We start from the raw sequence: 24,929 nt of genomic DNA, 5'->3' as shown, positions 1-24,929 counted from the left end.
GACTACTCTCCATTTTCAGTTCTGCTTCCACCTATTAAAAAGAAACCTTCATATTCTTCAGGGGAAATTCCTTGTTCCCTCAATTCTGTGACCCTGAAGCAACAAAATGTGGCTTAAAATGTTTATGCTGAAAAAATTGTTTGTTGATAGGACAGATGATTAATTTTGATTCTCCAAATTATTCATAAGAGAAATCTCCATTAGAATAAAAGAGGAGGATGAGTAGACAAAAGGAAATGGTGTGTTCATTGATCTCATTGTGGAATAGGAGAACGGTGAACACTTCTGTATACGGAACAGAACCCCCCCCCCCCCCCCCCCACTTCAGCACTCTGGTAAACTCCAGCAAACTTCCGCTGGTCTAAACTTCCTTTTCTAAAAGCCACAGCAGAGGTACACATGACTCACGTACAACCCACATTCAATAGCCATCCTCAGAAAAAAAAAAAAACACTCTACGTCACTTTGCCCCACTTTCCATACTGCTTCACTCACAAGTACAGACTGCCTCATTTCCCATTACAATACATTATATGGACAAAGGTTTATGGGTAAATGCTTATCGGCTTCTTCTGAAGTTAATGGTAATAACATATAGTGTGTCCCCCGTTGCTCCGATCCCCCCATGATTGTAATTTTCTTCCCTGGGGTAGATTTATACTAGATGTCACATTTTACTTTTGAATTATGGTATCCTAAACACAAACCATGTGATTGCTAATTGTCACTCTAAAGTAAAGAGTTTAATTTATCCTATGCCCCTCTAGCCCCTTGGCAATTGGACATGGTGACATTAGATTCATATGCTGCTGCTCCAGAATGTTTCATTCTATTTATCAATGCTTTTCAGTAGAGATTATACAAGATGTGCACGCACAGCTGAACATCAATGTACAGAACATGTGCACCTTTATTTAGTACATTAAGTGTACTTTTAGTGTAGGGTCTAAACTTTATATGTAAAAGCTCAATTTGTTTCTGAGACAATTTTGTGAAGCAGACTTGGCCTCAACATGGACATAGACATTTCCATGATTATAAATAAATACATTGATAAAAAAAAAACATCAATTACTGTATTGATAAATATTTATTTCAGCATAGCCATAAATATATCTCAGTTAAAAATGACATTCACTGTTTTAATCAAAAACACTTTTTTATAAAATTCTTTCCTCACCATTTGCTGCTCTCCAGTCTGTTTTTGTGCTCAAAAGCAGACTAATGTGTTTGAAGCCCCAGTGTCTGTAAATGTGTAAAAATATCAAAGTGTCTTATTCCGGTATGCTAGGCTTTCTCTCAGAATTTCTAAGGATTTTATCCATCAAAGAGACCTCCAGACTCCAGACAGAAACGGGTGACTCTCGAATTCGAGGGAGTGCTAACTGCATGAAAGTAAACGCAGACCTAAAGTGCTACAAAACTAAACAACTCAAGTTACAAATGAGATTCTGTGGTAACTCAAACAATGAATAAAAACTTAAACATGTTAAATGTCAGTTACATACCAACAATAATATTTTTTCCTTCAACAATAACATACCATCCAACTTTAAATGATGCTTCTGAAGGTAAACAAACAAGAGAACAGTGTTTCCCAACAATCGTAGACATTGCCTTTACACATAATTTGCAATTAACATCACATATACACAACGTCTTGGACGTTACTACAGAATAACTGTTTCAGCCTATTTATAATAACTGAAATTTTGGGGTCAAAACAAATGACTATTGTTCAGGAATCCCTAAATAAGGCATATCTCCAGATTAAAAACTGTACCTAGTACATACATTCTGGAAAACAAATAATCATGTGATTCCAATCTGATTCTCATATTATTTTCTGATCCAGGAGTGTGAAGACTTTCTGGCGGCTGCTATCCTTTGCAGTACACATGTCCACTTGCTTGTACTCCTCATTAGAGGTGCTGATAAACCATCCAGGGTGCTTCACTGATTCAAAGGTGTTGATGGAGTTTCCAGTTACTTTTCGGAAGAAGAGGAACCTCTCCATGTCATCTGCCTCAATAATAGACTTCAGCGTCTCTTTGTCATTCACTTCCTACAAAATAATCAGTTTGTTAATGCTATGATTTAAAGCAGCAGCACAGAGGCTTCTGTCAAATGCTGTCAAATACACAAGTGTACTTGCCTCTAGGATGAGTTGAGGAGTTCCTGACACGTTGCTACATGCAAGATACAAGTTGCTTTGAGCAATCCCCAAACACACTGGCTGACCATCTGTAGATGTGTAGCTTGGGGTGGTGTAGGCCGAGAGATTCATGGATACTGTTGGAAACATTGCATTTCATTAAAAGGTATTGAGAAGAAATGCATAAAAATACTTTACAGGGAGCCAAGAGTCAAAATCTTATCACTGAAATGAACAAATATACTTACCACTTCGGCTACTGCTGCCACCCCTTAGCGTGATGGCTAGGAGTTTGCCATTAATAGGGTTCCGCACCAGCTTCTTTTTTAAGTTATCACATATTGTGCACTGGACAATCTTATCTTGCTTTTTATAAGTCCTGGAAGAAGTGTGATGTAGCTTAATCACCACACTCTCTGTGTGAGAAAAAGTGATGGAGGGATCAGTCTACAGGTCATTTTAGAGCAACTTTTGAGACATCATTCAGGTGTAAAATATGTTTTCTTTAGGTGCAAAACTGCTAGCATCGTTCTTTTTTGAAATATTGTTATTAGAAACAGATACACAGGTTTATGCACCTTCAATCAAATTCTCCATGATGACATTCAAGAGGTCATTGTCAGTGAAGTCAGTGGACTGGATTTTCTGAAATTTCTGGAGTCTCTGCAGAGCAATAACGATGTTGACCACCTTCCTCATACTGTGAGGTTGCTCAGAAATCTCAATCCGGAGCCCTTCATGGCAGGCACATCTGCCACTCTGAAAACAACCACAGTCCCCAGTCAGAGAGCTAATATTCTTAAGACAATGACAAAGATCTAGGCAAAGTATATCATACCAGTAAAAGGTTAAGATGAATCAGACATGGGTTAGGTGTTGGAGAAATACATTAAAATATAATGGAACTATTCCTTACCATCGCAAAAGAATCAGAGCAGTCCATTTCATCAAAACCCATCTCATCGTCACTCTCGAAGAAGCTGTGAACAGTGGAATCAATTTCATTCAAAGGGGATCATGGAGTAGCATTTTAATAAACAAAGAAGGTTTTTAGCTTAGGTTTCAAAGCAAGCAAATTTTCCCATTTAATTTCCCATTTAAAAAGCAACCAAATAACAATATATATTATCGTTACATTATTCATGATATGTTGGGAAAGATTTAAATGCTTACCTTTCTAGCTTCAGCAAGTCTGTCTCTGCCATTTCTGTAAATATGGTCAGAAGAGAATAATAGTTTCAACAGTTCAATATCACTTTACAATTTCCATATTAAGACTTAAAAGTTTTTTCACAAATTTTAGTTCCAGTATTTCTGTAAACAAGTTAGTGAAGAAATTTAATAGTTAAGTTAAATTCTTTAGATACATACCAGTGTTCACTGAATCTAAGTGTGGATTGCTGTCTGTAGTTGCGCTGTTGAGCTAGAGCAGCTCTCTGATACACATTCAGCAATGAGGCTTCTTTTAAACAAAGGCTGTGGGGAATCCACAAGCGGAAATTACGCAAGTGGGCTGTAACCAGCATCACAGTACACTGCCAATATGTACCAATAATATATTTTTATAAATATTTATGTTAGATTATTAAGGTTTAGTAAATTAGAAATTCCTATCCTGTGTGCTATCCTAAAGTCTCTCTCTCCCCTTAATATTCATTCATACATTCATTGTCTGTTTTGCATGTTTTCCTAATATTTGGCTGATGCTGAAGGTTAAATATTTAAGGTGAGTGCTTGCAAGGTGTGGTTTCTCCAGCTTCCTTTGAGTACGCCTTTTTTTTAGCACTGATACAATAATTTAGACACTGAACTGTAGGGGGAATGTATTTAGATTATACTTCTCCAGGTGGAATGTAAGATGTTGATGTGACCAGTGATTAGTAATTAGTAGTTACTCTGAGGGACACGTAATTAATAAGTATTTCTCCAGGATTTCCAAACTTTTCATGAAAATGGGGGAAAAGTAAAATGCTACAAACGCTTTCCATTTGTGTGCTTAGGAGTGTCCATCAAAACTTTCAAGATTACAAAATACTTCTTTATTTTTAGTCTGAACTCAGCAGAAAAATGTATATGCTCGAAATCACAGGTTGAACTTTTTCCCCTATTTCTGTGTGTTTTCTTGCAATGTAATGGTGTTGTTTTCTGCAAATTGCATTGCTGGATCATTCATTCATTCATTCATTCTCTGTAAGTGCTTATCCAGTTCAGGGTAGTGGTGGGTCCAGAGCCTACCTGGAATCATTGGGTGCATGGCAGGAATATGATATTATGGTATCAGTGAACATTTGTTGGACAAGATAAACATGTAGAAAAAATATCCCACAAATGAATAAAAACTCTAAAGTAATAATCATGCAGTAAGTATCATGCACAATCAACATAAGAGAAAATAGCTATAAAAATCAAAAAGAAAATGATAAACCTTTCTTACTGTAAAAGCAATTCTATATATATCTGTGAAGCAACCAATCATCTGAACGCCAAATTAATTGTGCATTAGGGTGCTGCAGAAATGGAGGTCTCTTTCAGCCTCTCGTGTGTGTGGCATTTGTGTAGACTCCGTATCTTTGTATGCGTTTGCACCCCCGTGGTGTCTGTATTTCACTTTGTGTGAAAGCGCGGGTAAATGTTTTACCACGCGTACGTGCATGTATGTGTTTGTGGGGGGCGTTGCTGTTAATTATGCCGTAAAAGTATGAATAACACCGTTTTTTACGCCGTTAAAATACCAAGGTTCAAAACACCGTAAAAATATGCCGTTTTGAACCTCCAGAACACCGTATTTTACGCAGTTCCAAAGCCAAACCAAAATAGACTTTAAAATAGATAATGAGCTCCACCTGCCCGCCATGAAATCCAATCCATTTGAACTCCAATCGTCCAATCAATGACTGAGAAGATCAGACCAACTCATCACTACAGAGCTCATTCATTCTGGATGAATTTATTTTTGGAGTTTATTACTCCAAATCATCATCATCATCATCATCATCATTCATTCATTCATTATCTGTAACCGCTTATCCAATTCAGGGTCGCGGTGGGTCCAGAGCCTACCTGGAATCATTGGGCGCAAGGCAGGAATACACCCTGGAGGGGGCGCCAGTCCTTCACAGGGCAACACACACACACACACACACTCACACTCACACTCTTTGAGTGACCAATCCACCTACCAACGTGTGTTCCTGGACTGTGGGAAACCGGAGCACCCGGAGGAAACCCACGCGGACACAGGGAGAACACACCAACTCCTCACAGACAATCACCCGGAGAGGGAATCGAACCCACAACCTCCAGGCCCCTGGAGCTGTGTGACTGCGACACTACCTGCTGCGCCACTTGTCCATTTCAGGGTTGCGGTATTATTCCAAATATATATATATATAAACTTCATTGTAAACTCTCTTTAATCTTTAATCCTGTGTGGTCAGTGGAGCTGATAAAATGGACAATGAGTATAGACACAATGTAGATGTTCCTAATCTTGTGATAGTTCAAACACAGTGGGGTGATTTGAATGACCTCTTCAGAGCAAGAGGAAGAACAACAGAATAATCAAGACCCAAAACAGGAACCCATTCTCTTCTGGTCCTTAACCAGGCTTTCAGTAATGTATTCAGATTTCCCCCTCTCAATTGTAAGTGTCCTTGGATATGTGAAACAAGCTTTATAAGTGGTAGTAATAATTATTATTTTAAAATTGTTTTCATATAATAATAATTATTACATCAGGGATCCAGCATTTATATATATATATAAGAAAATAAATAACTAAAAAAGGAATACTGCACAAAGAAAAGGTATTTGACTTTACCACTTAAAGCTCAAGAAATACAAAAAATAAAATTGATAAGAGAAATCTTAAATGTGTATTTTTACATTTTGGAATAATAAACTCCATCCAGACAATGTTTATGAGCAGATGAATGAGCTCTGTAGTGATGAGTTGGTCTGATCTTCTCAGTCAGTGATTGGACGATTGGAGCTCAAATTGATTGGCTTTCATGGCCGGCAGGTGGAGCTCATTATCTTAATTTAAAACGCTGCTTTTAACGCCATTGGTTTGGCTTTGGAACGGCGTAAATGACGGCAGTATTAATACTTTTACAGCATAATTAACGGCACCACGCCGGAAGAAACGCCGTATTTTTCAGTGTTTTATAAAGTAAACACGTCTTGTAGATGCTGTTTTTGACCCTCCTGGCGTTCCCTAGGGGGGTCCACGCTCGTATGTGAGAGGCAGCAGTGTTTTATCTTTGACTGTTTCCTTAATCTATGATCACACACCCTGGACATTTCATGACTAAGTACAGTAAATATGCCAGAGATTGCTCCATTAAGGGAGCTGTACTATAATATTCATTCACTCATTCATTCATTAACCACTTATCCAGTTCAGGGTCATGGTGGGTCCAGAGCCTACCCAGAATCATTGGGTGCAAGGCGGAAATACACAGGGGGGGGGGGGGGGGGCAGTCCTTCACATGGCAATAATATTTTAAAATATTATTTTATTTCATTAAACATGCAGGACTGTGGGTGGGAACAGTGAAAATGTTGCAGAATTTTGGCAGGAAGGAGCATGTGCTTGACAAACTATAGTGGGAGTAGAATAAAAAAAGATTTGCAGAATTCTGCTGTACAGTAATTTATTTAGACAGAGTGGAAATGTTAGTATTTCTACATAAATGACTGGTTCAAGTATTATTTCTGGCTGATGCAATGTTAAGGCGCTTGCTTTTACAAATGTTAAAAACTTCACCCATAACATGTAATTTTGTTGTTTCATTTAATGATCATGTGTTTTCTGGTTTCTGTCATTTTTGATAAAGGAACTGAAAAGTACTACAGTTTACCAATTACTCGAAATGACACCACCCCACCGCCAAACTTTTCACCTAGTGCAGGTGTCTACCGCATAATGACATCCTGCCCAAAGTGTCCTATTATTGCAAACCAAAATATGATCAACCTAAATAACCTGACACCCTCATGAAAAATAACATTTTGGCACAGTCAGTTATTTAGTTCGCGGGATAAAACACCAGCTTAGTGTGACCCATTTTATTTTCAAAAAAGAGGACACTTGCGGCAGATGGGTGTTCGTGGAATTACCTCCAGAGATGTGTAATGATCAGAACTGAGGCCGGCCCTGGGCCACAATTGCAGATAAAGCATTGTGTACCTTTCACACATACATTTGGAGAATTTCTACAGAAATTTTACGCCCCAGGCATGCTCTCACAGCGGGAGACGAAACACTATGGAGAGAGATTAGTCTCAAAATACTTTACGAATGCGTAAATGTTATCCACAAATTAAAGACAAATCACAGATATGTTTCACTATTCACAAATGAATACATCCCAATCTATGTGTCACAGTCTGCAATTTGTACAAATACAGTTACATTCATAAATACATGTTTTTTGTTTTCTTAGATATATCATAATTTTATGTGAAAATAAATACATGTTTAAATTTACATTCCATATATTTATAAGTTTTGAATTTAAATTGTATTTGTAAATTGTTGAATCTGCATTGTTGGATCATGTCACTTTTGTTCATTTCCTCTCACGGGTTTTTTGATTTTGAGACTTTCCTTTCACATTTTACCCGATCCAAATACAAATACAGCCTCATCCACAAATGTGGCCAGCAGGTAAACAAGCCAGCATGTGTCTTACAAGACCAAAGAGTTCATTAATGTGCATTTAAGAGAGCCACCGGGAGGGGGCACTGTGGGAGCTCACTGACTGGTGATGTCATAGTCTGAAAATGGGTGGTTACAAAAATGCAAGACTAGTAGCCCACTGCAGTTGTGAGTTTAGCTCTGAATTTAACTTAAAAGAGAGAGGAGTAAAGCTGAAAACAGACAAAATACTTAGAAGATTCTTTACTTGACATTGTGCTAACAAATATGAGGCTTTATCCTCTAAATAAGTGTGTTTTGAACTCGGAAAAACCCCCTGCTGTGGTTCTAAACCATGTGCCTGTTAGCTGGTCAGCTATGATTCTAAACAGTGTAAAGCCTGTCTTATTTTACATATTTTCATACTTTTCTGTTCCTCCAGCACCAATCGCTGAAATTTGTTCTCTCTGAAACAGGTTTTTATCGTCATCACTGTCTGTGTGCACTATCTGGTTGCGCTGAGCTGAACTGCACAACACAAAAACCCTTCACTCAAGTTTGTGCTCACAGATATAATGCTCTCGCAGCCTGACAGTGCACCCCAAAGAATAGACTCTCAATTCACTGGGACCCTGATACTACTCAGTCACTGCAGTAAATCCCTTACCATTCTCCCTTAGTTAGGGGTTTTATCCAACACACTAAAGTAATTTCCTTGGCTAAGGGAAAATCTTCAATTAAGGGAAAAACCCAAGGTGTTTTATACAACCAGGCACAGAGCTTTAGAGGTGCTAAGCACCCTATGAGTCTGCCTGGCTCAAGAAAACAAAACATGCTAAATGCAATGAGAATGAGCAAGAATTCTAATAATAATTTATGATTGAAACTATAGCTTGCATTATCACACATAGTTTCAGAATGCATATTACATGCAGGGAGAGTCAAAAGTCAAAGACACGAAAGGGAAAATTACATATCCGAATATCCCAGCAAGTAATGGGTGAGTAATCTTGTAATGGGTAAAAAAGGTAAAAACTTTTGTGGTTCAAATGTAAACCACACAGAAAGTTTGTTGTTCATTATAGGTAACTGAAGATGGAATTGATGAATGAATGTTTTATGAATGTATGACATGGGGCTGAAGGTGCGATTGGACCCGGAAATTGATAAATGTCATGTGTGGCATCACAACTTAAAACAAGCGGATAGCAACAGAGAGTTGCAAAGAAGAGCTTTATCTTCAAAAGTGAGTAGTTGTAAACAAATAAACTAATTAGCCTTTCCTCGTTGTCCTTTACAGTTTTAAACAACTGGAGCACCAGCAAAGTGTGTTAATTAACAGCTGAAAATATCTATGAGGAATTCTTCTGTTTAAACAAAACAAGATGAATAACAAAGTGGGACACACATGGTGTTAAATCAAAAAGGGCTGTGTCTATTTATGTTTATATTCTAAGAAGAAATTAAGTATGTGTACCAAGCATGATGTTCTTCGCATGCACAGTACAAATCGGGCAGCAGCGACAGCGTCAGTGTTGAAATATCTGCTTTTAGATACAGAGCAGCTGAAATTTGTAGCTTTAGAAAATTGTGTTCATCAATTCATCTCACACACTCACAGTGTATATGCAACAGTGAATATGGTGCAAAGCACATTCACACATTCGAATTAAAAAGTGTGAAGCCATGAACAGCATTTGCACATATGCACAATGTGCAATAAGAGTTAAAAACCTTTAAAACATTTTCTCATAAATGCATTTTTTAGGGTTTTTTGTTCCAGTGGTTCCCTGCCTGGGGACTGTCAAGGATTTTTAAAAGCTGCCCATAATGCCATTGGATGATGAGCTGTTTGAACAAACAATGAAATTACTTTACCTTTAACATCAGATACACCACCCTGCCCTCATGCTGCACGTGTACTCCTTTGTGTATGCATGAAAATGCAAAAGTAGAAAAGGCTTACAACCAAAAGATCCTGGATAAAGGCAGAAGGCAAACCAGAGTGAACGTCACTGTAATTTTACATCTGTGAAGGAACTTGAAGGTGCAGGATTGTGAATTAGACATGAGATAATGGATCATGTTGAAAGCAATATGTTGTGAACCTCTCGCCTATGTTCTCTCTATATAACTTTCAAGCTGTGTTTTTGTGTATTTTAGGGGAGTTACTTTAGAAGAAGGACATATATGGAATAAGATTACTGTCAAAAAAATGTACATGCTCTTCTACATTCGTACATAAATATATAAGTTGTACATAAAAGTCTGTTTTGTGTGTGTTTTGTACGAATAAATCTTTACATGATCAATACATGATTATAAAGACTTACGCATATAACTTGAATTACAACGGATACGACTTCTAGAGTTTAGACAAGAACTGAAAAGTGAGAAAACACTGTCAAACTATGTCACTGGTCTCACAGGCAAAATGCATCGAGCAGAAGATTCGATATAGTGCGCATGTGTGGCCTGCTGCGGCTTGTTTTGAATTGATGGTGGCGGCAGGGTTCGTGTATATTTTATTAGCTGTTTTCTTGGTCTGAATGGAGAATGGAAAAAACGAAAAAAGAAAACCAAGCTCGTTTATTCATTTTCAGTTTGAACACACGGATATCGAAACGAGAATTCAGTCCGTGTTTTGTATACGGTTCATTATTTTGATTGGGAAGTGTGGGCGGGCTTAAAGCACACTTTACACCTCATTGGTCAGTCTGAGCGATCACCTGTTCTTAAGTGGCTTTCCGCAGTTAAAATAAAAGTCCCAAACTCTTAAACTCTCACATGTATTTTTAGTTTGTGTAAAATTAAGCACTTGTACATAAACTTTGTTTTACCATTATAATTTAACATTGGGTGGGAGATTGCGATTTGATTTTATATTTATAATATATAAATATACTGGGGGCGCCAGTCCTTCACAGGGCTACATACACTCACAACTATGGACCTTTTTCAGTCGCCCATCCACCTACCAATGTGTGTTTTTTGGACTGTGGGAGGAAACCTGACGAAAACCTCACGGACACCAATCACAGACACTCACCCGGAGTGGGACTCAAACCCACAACCCCAGTTCCCTGGAGCTGTGTGACAGCAACACTGTTGCACCACTGTTCAGCCCTTCATAGTGTTTTAATTATAGATAATGAACACAAGAATGTTTCTATTATCTGGCATTATAATTCACAGAAACATACATGAAATGTTATTTTAGATTATTATTATTATTATTATTAATGGGAGGGCGGCACGGTGGCGCAGCAGGTAGTGTCGCAGTCACACAGCTCCAGGGACCTGGAGGTTGTGGGTTTGATTACCGCTCCGGGTGACTGTCTGTGAGGAGTTGGTGTGTTCTGCCCGTGTCCGCGTGGGTTTCCTCCGGTTGCTCCAGTTTCCTCCCACAGTCCAAAAACACATGTTGCAGGTGGATTCGCGACTCAAAAGTGTCCGTAGGTGTGAGTGTGTGTGTTGCCCTGTGAAGGACTGGCGCCCCCTCCAGGGTGTTTTAACAAAACATATTAACCTAAACAAAAACAAATGACCAAAATAAAATTAAATAGATGTAATAAAATTATAAAGATGATGTTACTTTTAATAAACATGTCCTTTTCATGAATAACAATTATCTCTGTGAAATGCACAGTTTCAAACTGAAATTAAAGTTTAAGATTCTAAACACGGCCGGTTCCAGACTTGCATTCTTCAAGTTCTTCACATCATACGTTTCACACAAGACAAAGGTCTCAGGTGAAAGCTTTCCTCTTTCAATCGAAGCAGTATTATTTATGTAATATTAAAACAACTAATGAGGAACCTGCTTCAAATATAAAACACATAAGTAAAATGCAGAAATATGAAAGTGAATGGAAATTAATAATCTAAAAAAATAATGGTCATTCAAAATTATAAATCATCAAATCAATAGGCTGGGGTCCTGGAATTGACAATGTATTATTCAGTCAAATTTTGGAAATTTTGATTTTGGAAAAATAAAATCACCTCTACTAAAATACATATGTTGTTATACAACATGCAGGAATAAACCTCGAATCACTGAATTCTTGAGCTTATTATTATTACTAATTTCCTGTCAAATATGATCCACTAAATTCATCAGTTACAACATGAAAATAAAATAAAACCTGGGGCTCTAATATGTAAATAGGCTTCAGTCCAGGTTAAGACCATATAAACATAAAATAACCATAAGCCTTGGTTGACACCTTTACCCCCAGTTCAAAACAAGGCGCAGCAGACCACGCATGCGCACTTTATCAAATCAATTGGTCGTCTGCTCAATGCATTTTCCACCGAGTTTTGACAGTGACACCTCACTTTTCAATTTGTGTTGTATCCGTAATAATTCATGTCATATGCGTAAATCTTAATAATCATATATTTTTGAAGTTTTATTTGTACAAAACACACACAAAACAGTACAACTTAAAAATATGTACAACTTAAAAACACATGTATGAATGTAGGAACATGCACACTTTCTTTACAATGATCTTACTCCATAGACAGAAAGTAGGAATTGTTTTTGGCTGGATTTTAAAATGAAAAAAAAAAACAACCAAACAAAACAATATTCTACTGACACCAGTTACTAATATTGTCTGCATAATGATATAAATAAGTTAAATAAATTTAAATAATATAAATAAATACATTCGTAATAAATATATTTGAGAATAAACAAATAAAATGTATAAAACTTTTGTGTAGTATAAATAAATAAATAAATAACACATTTCTTGGATAGAGAGAAATTATTTTTCTCTAACAGAGAGATATCCAAACATAACATAAGCCTCTGGATGTAAAACTGTACCTCGTACATACACTTTGGAAACTAGTGCTGCGCTTATCAAATTTCTTTCTGATCCTGGAGTGTGAAGACTTTCTGGCGGCTGTTATCCGTTGCAGTACACATGTCCACTCGCTTCTTCTCTTCATTAGAGGTGCTAATGAACCAGCCACGGAACTTTACTGATTCAAAAGTGTTGATGGTGTCTCCGGTAACTTTTCGGTAGAAGAGGAACTTCTCCATGTCATCCTTCATATTGATAGTCTTCAGAGTTTCTTTGTCATTCACTTCCTACAAAAGGATCAACGTGTCAATGCTATGACTTAAAGCATGAGCTAAACCAGCTAAGCAGCACCAGCAGCAACACAGTGGCTTCTGTCAAGTACTCAAGTGTACTTGCCTCTAGGATGAGTTGAGGAGTTCCAGACACGTCACTACATGCAATATACAAGTTGCTTTGAGCAATCCCCAAACACACTGGCTGACCAACTGTAGATGTGTAGTTTGGGCTGGTGTAGGCCGACAGATTCATGGATACTGTTTATAGAAAACAATTTAAATTATACATTTTGTTTGTTTCAAAACAAACAAGTCATTGGTGAAGACAAAAATGACTGACAAGGCATAAGTATGAAATCCCACAATGCGCCCAGACCCGACAGTGCAATTCATCATCTTCAATGGTACAGCTTTTCGCAAAGAAGAAAAATAGACATAGTCTCCATATCCAGATTAAGCCTATAAACCTAGACTAACGAGGATTTGTATTATCAGCACAACTCATGAAAAATAGATATCATCTTTTTTCAGGAAATGGCCATTAAATTTCTTAAAAGCTTTAATTGTCTGGATTAACAGGGATGAAATACATTTCCAAATTGTTATTAAAGGTTTACAAGGGTTGGCGATACACTGTAGAGAGCAGTACTATAATACTATGAGATAAAGGCCCAGAAAATTAGGTTTCATACTTAATCATTGAAATATATTTACCACTTCGGCTAATGTTGGCAGCATTCAGAGTGACTGCTAGGAGGATGGGAGGATTAGAACTTTGCACCAGTCTCTTCTGTAAGTTATCACACATTGTGCACTGGACGACCTTATCTTGCTTGTTGTAAGTGTTCGAAGAAAAAGCTTTCATCATCACATTCTCTGTGTGAGAAAAAGGGAAGGTAGTTCAGTTTACAGGGAAATCTAGAGGAATTTCTAAGACAAAACTTTTGCAGCAGTGCTAGAAAAGAGCTCAGGAACATGACAAGAAATTTAATTTCTATGAATGATTAATCCTGTATGCACCTTCAATCACATTCTCCATGATGATGTTGAAGAGCTCCTTTTCAGTAAACTCAGTGGACTGCACTTTCTGAAATTTCTGCAGTCTCTGTAGCGCAACAATGATGTTGGCCACCTTCCTCATACTGTGAGGGTGCTCAGAAATCTCAATCCGGAGCCCTTCATGGCAGGAACATCTGCCACTCTGAAAACAACCACAGTCCACAGTCAGAGCTAACACTCAAAACAAAAGCAATGGTGAATCCCTAAGTCTCAAAACCCTCAATGATTAAGATTAATCAGACATAGTGGAACTATTCTTTACCATCGCCAAGGGACCAGAGCAGTCAGTTTCATCAATGTCCATCTCAAACCCGCTCTCGAAGAAGCTGTGAAACAACAGAAACAAATTTCATCCATATGGGATCATGGAGAAGGAGGTAGCTTAACTTTCAATACTCAATACAGTATTCATACTATATCGGGAAAGATTTAGAGGCTTACCTTTCTAACTGCAACAAGTCTGTCGCTGCCATTTCTGTAAATATGTCCACAGGACAATATTAGTTCCAAAAGTTTGATAACACTTTTAAAATATCCACATTATGTTTTCAGTTAAAAGCACATTAAAAATATATTTAAACAACAATTTAGTAAAGAAATGTTTGTAATAAACAGTAAATCCTTCCAATACATACCAGTGTTCAGTGAGTCTCAGGTGGAGATCAGTTCCACGAGCTGGAGTTGTTAGCTGTTGTTAGATCTGATTCACATTCAGTCTCAGGGCTGCTTTTATACCACAGTCTGGGAAATCACAAGGAAGTTGCACAATAAGTTTTTGTGTCACCAAAGAATGATTACAGTGTAGTGTACCATTTAAATATATATATATATATTAGAATATAGTAGAATATTTCATTTTAGAATATAGATTTTATTTTCATAAAATATTATAAATTGCTAACATGTCTGCTAATATAAAGAAGAAGTGTTTAAGTGTCCCTCTCATAATTCTAAGCACCACAGTTAATCATTAGTTAAACATGTAGACTAAAGTTTCAAGTCAGGCACAAATGAATAATCATGTTATCTGCTCATTATCTTTCTTGTTACTGTATTAAATATTAATGTTATTTAGGGGTGTGGCACAGTGGCACAACAGGTAGTGTCCTGGGGTTGTGGGTTCGAGCCCTACTCCGAGTGACTGTATGTGAGGTGTATTCTCCACGTGTCTGCGTGGGTTTCCTCCGGGTGCTCTGGTTTCCTCCCACACCCCAAAATCACACGTTGGTACATTGTCAGAAAAACTGCCCATTTCAACCCCAGGACTTATTGTTATGTAATTTTATACAGTTCTATAATTAAAGATTATAAATATTCACCTCTCCTTTTGGAGAAGAGAATGGACTCTTCAAATCTGTTGCACATTTAGACTGTTTGTACCTTCAGTGACAACAATGTACCTCTACCCTACCTATTTCTGAGAGTGTAGGTCGATTGATGACTCGTGTGAGGTGTGTGAGGTGTTAGTGAATGGGTGAGTGTGTGTTGCCCTGTGAAGAACCAGAGCACCCTCTAGGGTGTGTTACCCCCTTGTGCCCATTGATTCACTGTAGGCTCCAGTCCCACTGGGAGGATAAACGGTTATAGACAATGAGTCAGTGATTGAATAATATGAAGTATGACTACAGGCAAACAGCCGTTTTGAAGTTTAGTTTTCTCATTTTCAATCACATTTCAAACTTTCCATTAAAGGGGAGAACATAGTAAAAGTGGTGGCTGTTATACCATCATGGATTTTCAGACATTATTCCACAGCTTTTAATTTTACTGTTTTAGAAGTGTCCAAATTTTCGAGGTTACGCAGCACTTCTTCATTTTCAGGCTACAATCAACAGGAAAAGCTGTCATGTACTCCATTTTGCAGTTTTATAGGGTTGTTTTTTGCATTTTGATGTAATGCAATGATGTAACTTAATAACCAGTCTTTGTATAAAAAAACCCCCACAGTACTACTGCCAAGCTGAAGATTGCCAAAGAAACAGGAACAAGAAAACAAGCTTACTGAAGTATTATTGAAAAAAAGGAATTACCAATAAACATATTGCTTAATATTCCTTCCTTAAGGTTGGCTAAGCATCTAACTTTATGAAGTATGGTTTTTGAGTTACCTGATACGTATTAGTCCTCCTTTGATAGCTGTTTAGTAGAGGCTTTCCATTGTCAAAGGAAACGTCCTGTATTTTAACGGTTAATACACTCACCAACGTGTAATTTGAAATGGCATTAGATTGTATGCCTTCACACACCTGTCAATCAAATAATCAATGTTGAGTTTCAGCTCAAAAAGTCCTCAGAAACAGGAAGCATATGTTTACACTGAAAAACAAAAATCAGAAATTACAGGCCCTTTATCAGTCATTCATATTTCTGTTAAGTTTTATTAATTGAAAATGCATTTATTTATAAAAGATTAAGATTTCATCATAATTCTTGTTTTCAAATGATTATTTCTATTTAGTTCTTGTATAGATTTGTGGTGAAAATTAGTTTGTCACCAAATATTTTTTGTCATAGGTTTTGTTGGCAAAATTAACACTAGCCACTCCTTATGCTCACTACATTTTCATATCTGACTCATGAAACATCAGTGGCGCATGTTGTACAAATCAAATATTACAACTAAAAATTGTAAACATTAATCCTCTCTGGTGTAGCCAGGCCAGATCACGTCACTATTGTCTTTCTTTAAATCCTATTTCATCCTGCCTTGTCATCTATGGCTTTGGTACGGTCATGGTTAAATCAGTGAGTTCTACTGTAAATTTTGGTTAAAATGAAATGGTGTCTAGGAATTGATTCCATCAACACTGGTAGCAGGAGTATAAATACTAAGTTAAAAACTGTACTACACTTAAACATCTGAAAGGCCTTTTTTGGCAAGAATAAAAAAAAAAAGTTATTTTCTACTGAGCCCGGTACCATGATGAACAACTGCAGACTTTTGGGAGTTGACTTTAACTATTGACTCCAGCTAGCGGTTTCAAAAATTTGCCTCGTCTCCACTTCATTTTAACTAACAGTTTTATAAATTAGTATTCATTTCCCCTGTTCCTTAGTTTGTTTACTGGCTAAACGCAACTGGGACATGGCTTTATGCTAACAGTTAGCATAATTTAATATAACTAAAACCTGTCAATAGGTACATTTCCCCCTGGTGGAGAATTATTTATATAAATGTTATTTATAAATAACATTTATAAAACATTGCTACATTACAGAGGATTATTAAAATGGAACAGGAAAAAATGAACACTTATCTATAGTTAGAGTATTATATCTCTATCGATCTCGTCATGTATTGAGAGAATGCTGATGGATGAGAATATGACATGTAGCGGAGTCAGCACAAAATAGTAATTAATTACTTATTAATGAATGATTATTTATTTGATTAATTATATTATGATTGATCCGCTAAATGGGGAACATATGTAATAAATTTGCAATTACCATGATTTAAGAGTGTTTTGTTTTTTCTTGGATATACACGTGACTTTAATGAGCAAATTCCACAAATAAACACAGCACCTTCAACACATATAATATAGAAACGTTATTTGGATTGAACAATAACATTCAAAACATTGGGTTAATTATTACAGCTTCATAGGCTGTGCTAATTGGCAAACCAAAACCCTCATATGACATTCAATAATGTGATGAAAGGGAATTTGTATATATTTTTTCCTTTCCTAGTTGATTCTCCGTGCTGGAACTGAAGAAATGAACTCCAAACTCTTACTGAAGATTAGAGGTGGGCGGATCGATCCAAATATTGATAATATTGATACCGATGCTGGTACTGATATTGAGCAATACTCGTGTAAAAAGATCAATACTCAAGCTTTTTTCTCTCCTCACGCACTGATTGCTGTGCATGCGGATTCATCAAAGTCTAGTCCCTGTCTGTCTACGCTCTGTCTCATCCTTCCCTCTTTTGTTGTTGCTGAGTCATGTGGCTCAGCGGCGCCAGCCAAACAGCCATGCAGGTAGAGGCTCAGCCCCACTCAGTACTCTTCTTGAGTCGACACGTCACAAATGTGAACATGATACCTTTCTTAAATAAAAACCTCTAATCCTTTGTTCTCAAAAAAAAAAAAAAAAGAGTGTGGGGCACAGTGTAGATGTGGGCCCTTAATGTATTCTTTCTTTATTTATACTTTCTTTATTTAATTTTCACTTATTGTTTTTGTTTTGTTTAAAGCCAGAGGTGCACTGAAGGGAAGACATTCCTTATTCTTTGTATTGTTTTCTTGTATTGTTTGACTTGAAAAAAGAACAAGTTTGAAACTGTTTACAATATTTGTTGTGGTGTGTTAATTTTTCTGTGGTTTGTCAGCTCTCTAAACTCAGACGATTGTTCTAATTAGCTTTAAATTATTTTCATTTAATTATTTTATTTGAATTATTTTTTTACACTTTATTTAAGAAAAAACATAGAGAAGTGCACTGAAGGGAAGAAATTCCTTATTTTTTGTATTGTTTTATTGTATTGTTCGACTGTATTGTGTTTTGTGTATCCGTATTGTATTGTGTGTCGCCCTGTGAAGGACTGGCTCCCCCTTCAGGGTGTGTTCCTGCCTTGTGCCCAGTGATTCTGTGTATGCCCTGGACCTGCTGCGACCCTGAACTGGTTAAGCAGTTACAGACAATTAATGAATGAAAAAACTGAATTAGAATGAATATATAAACAAATGTTGCTGAAGCTAAAATACATTTTATCCTAAAGCAGTGGTTGCCCACGAGTCGATCGTGATCGACAGGTCGATCTCCAAAACCATGCAAGTCGACTGCGGTTTTGGTTTCACAATGGGAGATATTACACAAATGTTTCAATGCAGATTACAAATTACAACACAGTGAGAGTCACACTATACTACGGTGTTCTGTCGAGTTGTGCTACCCTATGGAAATGTGCTACCCAGAGCTGCTGTCAGAATACCTTTTTAGCTCTTACAAATAGCCCCAGGCACTAAGAAATGCTACAGCTAACACTCAGTGGTACATTAATGAAGTAATTAAAGCTTAATTTTATGTTATTGGAGGTAATAGGAGTGTACAGCGCTTTGATTTGTTTTTAAGTAGCCTAAGGCTAGCATTTTCGCAGGTAGATCTTACATTTGTTCAGACTTCAAATCTTGTACGTAAAAAGGTTCCATTGGCCTAAAGACTAACTCTAAAAGGAATCAATTCATGGTTTTGGAAATTGGTAATTCACCAACATACATAACAAATATGTGTAGACCTGGATAGATTCGCTATGATGTAGCAGCCAAGAACAGTATTTAAAGTAAATTTGATGTTCAGACCCCCAACCCCCACCAGGTGCTTCAGCTTTTCAATCAGGCAGAAATGATGGGTTGTTCCAAAATATATGGCCACATGACAATGTAAGTGCACAGCTGCCAAGTTAAAGGAGGGTTAGGGTTACCCATTGGCTCAACTTACACCTCTCAACCACTACCAGGCCTTAATGCTATTGAGAGAGGGTCCTAGAAATGGCTTTGTTCAGGATGCAGGAAGTCCTCATTCACAAATAGGAGAGGTCACTAAATTTCAACCTGTTTAAACACCTTTGGTAGGTTATGTACTGATGTTTTCAAAGTTAATTTGGACAGTGTTCTCCAGCCCCATGTGATTTTAATACTCAGTGACCAAAAATCTCTCAAAGCAATGACTGTGATTAAAATTAGTTACTGTAAATTTACACTAATTAGTTACACTATAATTAGTTTCACTACATTTTTGCTGTATCAGAGGTGATATAACGGTCCCAGAACTGCACAAAATACAAATGAAATTTCAATCTTCTTTATTAAAAACTGCTTACAATTTTAGCCCATGGATTTTTCTGCTAGCATTATCATGAAAATTGAGTTTTTCAGTAAAGACAAACAAATATATTAATAATAAATAAAATTCCATTGCCGTTTTTTACATTTCAGACATTTAAATATTAAATCATATATAATAACACGTAACATGGCTTTTAAAAAACATTTTTTAAAAATATAAATATATATATTATACCATATTTTAGTAATAACAATTTAGCAAAAACAATTTAGCATTAAATAAAAATATTTAACAGCTGAATTTTTGGAATGAATAATTACTATAATTAACTTAAATATTTAACATATTCACCAAGTAATCAGTGTACATTTTTATCAAGTAAATATCTCATCAAGGCGAATGATTTTGTGCCAAAATCTATAACTGAGACGTATCTAAACCTAAGCCTCCAGATAACTGTATAATTGTACCTAGTACATACTTTCTGGAAACTAGTGTTGTGAATCAGATCTTAGATCACTGTCTGATCCTGAAGTGAGAAGACTTTCTGACGGTTTTTATCCTCTGCCTCACACATGTCCACATGCTTGTACTCTTCATTGGAGGTGCTGATGAACCAGCCACGGTACTTCACTGATTCAAAAGTGTTAACTGAGACTCCGGTAACTTGCCGGAGGAAGAGGAACTTCTTCATGTCACTGTCCTCTTTGATCAGCTTTAGCGTATCTTTGTCCTTCACTTCCTACAAAAAAAACAATTAGTTAGCACTATGATTTAAAGCATGAGCTAAAATGACTGGGCTGTGTAAGCACAGTGAATGGGTTTTGTTAATGCTTATGTGTACTTGCCTCAAGGGTGAGATGAGGGATTCCAGACACTTCAGTACATGCGAGATACAGATTGCTTTGAGCAATCCCCAAACACACTGGCTGACCATCTGTAGCTTTTTTTGCAGTGGTGTAGGCTGACAAGTTTATGTATACTGTTGGACACAAAATAAATCAATGTATTTGCATAGAAAAACAAACAATGTTCATTGTAGCAAAAGAATAAAATGTCCTTAAAAAGGATTTCCAATTAATTTCACCATTTGTACTGCAATTTATTCCATGTTCTACATAATCTATGTTCAGGAGATGTGCCCTTAAAGGAATACTATGTAAGAATTGGCTTTTTTTCTCCTGGCCCCCCTACTTGCTGAGTGTAATTCAACATGCACACACCTCTCGTAATCTCTCTCTCACACACAGACACACACCTTTTGAGCCGAGGGATATTCACATCGGTCACAACTGGCTCTCTGGGCTTCTAGTGATAAACACAAACACTCTCTCAATGTTAAGCCTGGGAAAGTGTGTAATCAAATAATATACACTGGGCTGTTTACAAGCATAAAATGTAACTTTAGTATAATTCTAGCCATTACAGCCACAAATCAACCGACAGAAATGCACTTATTAAAAGAATCGATGTCTAACTCTAAAAATTGAGCTAATCCGACTAAGGTTAGAAGGCACTAGCATTTGTCCTCGTTCAGCAGTAACTCTCAAAAATATGATTCAAACACTGTCATCAACAAAGCTTGGGTTTCACTGATAAAGTGAGGCAATTAGGTAATTATAACCACCCAACAACTACACAAGAGCACTTATACCAGAATCAAAGTCTAACAATAAACAGTTCACTAATCAGGCTAAAAATAGCAGCCACAAACCCAGGCTCACTGTACTGTAATTCTCACAAACCTGATTATAACACTTTTGTCAACAAAACTTTTCACTAATTAACACCACAATCACAAAAGTGTAAAAACATGTAATTAATAGTCGAACAAGAATAAAGTGTATGTCCCAACTCACTATACTGAGTAAAGTCTATCCAATATATTTTCTTGTATGCTACTCTGTCACTGTCTTTCTCACTCTCTTTTTTTCCTTCTGCCATAATGTCCATACCAGAAAAACTTAGCTAGATTCTTCTTGTAGCAAGCTAAACACCCATGAGGTATGTGCCATAAAGCGTTAAGTAGTTCTTGTGAGAGATTTCCACCCCAAGATTCTGTAGTTGCATAGTTGAGTTTTTAGGAAAGCAGCCCCACAGAGCAGAGACAGGCACTATTCTCCCTATTACAGGCCAGAGGAACATCACAATTATTTTAAAACTGTCATTTTTAGATAAAAATACTACATAGTTTTCCTTTAAGGTCTAATATCTAACCAGCACAGAATAGGTCTAACAGATGTAGGTAAATAAGAAAAAAAAAAAAAGCTCCTGGTTAGAATTAGCTATTAATCTGCTGTGGTGAAATAAAATGGATGGTGATATACTACAGAGATAAAACATTAAACTTTTGCACAAAAAGGGTAAACAATCTAAGGACCCCCCCCCCCCCCCCCCCCAAAAAAAAAAAAAAAAAAGAAAAAAAAAAGCAAATACGAAATGCTTACCACCAGTGTTGCCACCTTTCAAAGTGGCCGCTAAAAGGATTGGAACACTTTTTTGGTTATTTAACAACAGCGTCTTCTTTAGGTTATCACACACGGCGCACCGGATGACCTTATCTTGCTTGCTGTAAGTCTTTGAAGACTCAAGACGCAAATCGGTCACCACACTCTCTGTGTGAGAAAGAGCGGCTAGAGATAAGTATACAAGAAATCTAGAAGTTTCAAATACCTCTTCATTAGCAGAAAAAGAAAGAAGAAACACCTTTATTGATCCCCTTAGGGAAATTACTATTCTGCTTTTGACCCATTTGTGGTAGTGAACACACAAACATACACTAGTGAGTAATTCTTTACACACATTAGGGGCAGAGAACACACACACAACTGAAGCAGGGGCTGCTTACCACCTTGGGGGTTAGGTGCCCTGCTCAAGGGCATTTCAGACATGAATATATTTTGCCTTCTAGTCTTAAACTCGCTCCTCTAAAATGTGCCAAGAATCAGTGGTCCTATCATAAGCAGGATTGCTACTGGTTAGGATTAGTGTGGACATTAAAACAGCTTGATGTACCTTCAATCACATTCTCCATGATCATTTTGAAGATCTCATGCTCAGTGAACTCAGTGGACTGGACTTTCGAAGTGAACTTCTGCAGTTTCTGTAGAGCTATAATGATGTTGGCCACTTTCCTCATACTGTGAGGTTGCTCAAAAATCTCAATCTGGAGCCCTTCGTGACAGGTACATCTTCCACTCTGAAAACAACCACAGTCCACAGTAAGAGAGCAAGCATTCTAAAGCAATGATTCTAAAACAAAAATTATACAAAGCATGTGAAACCCATATAGGATTAAGATTAATCAGCCATAGTTTAGGTTTTGGAGATACATTAGCATATTGCTAAACTATTTCTTACCAACGCCAAAGGATCAGAGCAGTCTATTTCATCACAATCCATCTCATCAGACTCAAATGCGCTGTCATTCTCCAAGAAGCTGTAAAAAGCAGAACTGAGTGTCATCCAAATGGGATCAGGGAGAAGACGCATTTGAATAAATCAAGTGTAAATGTATGCAAAAAACAGAACTATTTCATCTAAGATTCAAGAATTTCAGATTTCAAACATATCAACCACACTTATGTGTTCAGGACAGTGTTTTTCTATTCATAGCATATTAGGAAAAATTTGAAGGCTTACTTTTCCAAGATCTTAGCAGACATTTCTGTAAAAATAACAGTGTAACAACATAAGTTCCAAAATGAATCTAAATCTATATGAAATACATGAAAATAAATCTATTTTTCTAATATAATTTTTAAGCAAATTATTGCACAAAACATTGGTAAAATAATCAATTTACACTTTAGGATTGTAGGTTCAGTAAACTAGTAACTAGTATAAAATAAAAATTGTATTTGTTTTTCAAGCATACTGATAAAAACACATTTTTTCTTAAAAAACAAACAAACAAGTAAGTTAACAAAGTCAAATTACATCCTTCAGATACATACCAGTATTGGGTGAGTTTTAGTTACAGACACAGATTAGTTTCAGTAGTAGCTGCGGAGTTACAGTTGCTGTTTGATGCACACTGTGCCTCAAAGCTGCTTTTAAATGCTGAACAGTTTGCTCTGATTTGCTACTAATTTGGATTTTCCCCAAATCACACCCACTGGAGTATGTGTGAAAGTAATATAGATATTGTTTAAGTAACCTTTTTATGTATTACTAATTTAACTCTCCCTTATTGGGTAATTTCCTACAGAAAGGCTGGGATCATTTTAATGCTACATGTGAAATATCCACAAGGAACTGCACAACAAATACCCGAAATGAGGAAAAGACCAAGACCAACAGTTCAATATTAAAAGATTTAAAAGATACTATTTTTGCATTCTACAGTAAGTTCGACTTTGACAGGTGACCGGTGTCTTTACCCTAAGACAGAAGAAATTCTGCACAAAAATGTCTACTAAATATTGACTCTCTCAAGATATTCAAATACCCTGCTGCTTTAAAGACTGACATGTTATATCCCTTTCCCACAAGTTAACATTGTTCCCTAGGGTCTTAAAGGTGACATTCTTGATTTTAATCAAAAAACATGTTTTATAAAATTCTGAAGATGCTTTCTCACCATTTGCTAGTTCTCCGATCTGTTTACGTGATTGAAACCCGTGTAAGGTGTTTACAAACCCAAGTGTCTGTAATTGACTAGAAAACCAAATGGTCTCTGTCTGGTGTGCTAGGCTTTCTCTTTCTCAGTTCATGGCACAAAAAGGCAAGACAGATGTCCAAATTCAGGCGATGGCTAACTGCATTACCTTAGGTACTACAAAACTCAACAACTCGAGTTACTACTGAGTTTCTGTGGTAATTCAAGCAGTGAATAAAAAAGTATAAGTTTAAACTTCAGTTGCATACAAATAACTGTTGTCTTTTTTTGTCCTCGAAAAACAAATTAAAAAAATAAATAAATAAGAAGAGACGGAGCTTTTGAACATGAGCAAACCAGCAAGAACAGCATTTCCCCACAGTCAAAGCCATCCCTTTTAATAAATGGTCTCTGAAATGCTTTGTTCATAAAACCAAAGCGATTAAACACAACAGTAGAGATTTCCTCGTTTAAATGAGACCATGAGCCAAATGAGCCACAGTTAAGTTCAGTGCAGGAGCCCTGGAGTAAGGAGTGAGGAGTAAAAGATCTGGTACCAATCAATCAATAAATTAAATTTATT

General features: G+C 36.7%; 2 protein-coding genes across 2 annotated transcripts; both read right to left on the bottom strand.

Annotated features, from left to right (window-relative positions):
- Positions 1-1,105: 1,105 nt before the first annotated feature.
- On the bottom strand, positions 1,106-14,423 carry LOC136674406 (uncharacterized). The gene is made up of 13 exons (XM_066650416.1): positions 14,392-14,423; positions 14,213-14,276; positions 13,912-14,092; positions 13,606-13,767; positions 13,013-13,149; positions 12,676-12,903; positions 3,527-3,578; positions 3,329-3,362; positions 3,072-3,135; positions 2,734-2,914; positions 2,404-2,571; positions 2,152-2,292; positions 1,106-2,061 (listed from the first exon to the last, which is right to left on the bottom strand). The coding sequence occupies exons 1-13, from the start codon at positions 14,421-14,423 to the stop codon at positions 1,835-1,837; spliced, it is 1,671 nt and encodes a 556-aa protein (XP_066506513.1). The 3' UTR covers positions 1,106-1,834.
- A 5,834-nt stretch (positions 14,424-20,257) lies between these two features.
- Positions 20,258-23,238, bottom strand: il1b (interleukin 1, beta). The gene is made up of 5 exons (XM_066650414.1): positions 23,107-23,238; positions 22,762-22,945; positions 22,194-22,361; positions 20,595-20,728; positions 20,258-20,488 (listed from the first exon to the last, which is right to left on the bottom strand). The coding sequence occupies exons 1-5, from the start codon at positions 23,236-23,238 to the stop codon at positions 20,258-20,260; spliced, it is 849 nt and encodes a 282-aa protein (XP_066506511.1).
- Between the last annotated feature and the right edge of the window lie 1,691 nt (positions 23,239-24,929).

The sequence above is a fragment of the Hoplias malabaricus genome, chromosome 18 (assembly GCF_029633855.1).
Source record: "Hoplias malabaricus isolate fHopMal1 chromosome 18, fHopMal1.hap1, whole genome shotgun sequence".
NCBI classification, from domain to species: Eukaryota; Metazoa; Chordata; class Actinopteri; order Characiformes; family Erythrinidae; genus Hoplias; species Hoplias malabaricus.
The sequence above is the reverse complement of the archived record's forward strand: the minus strand, read 5'-3'. Positions and strand labels throughout refer to the sequence as shown.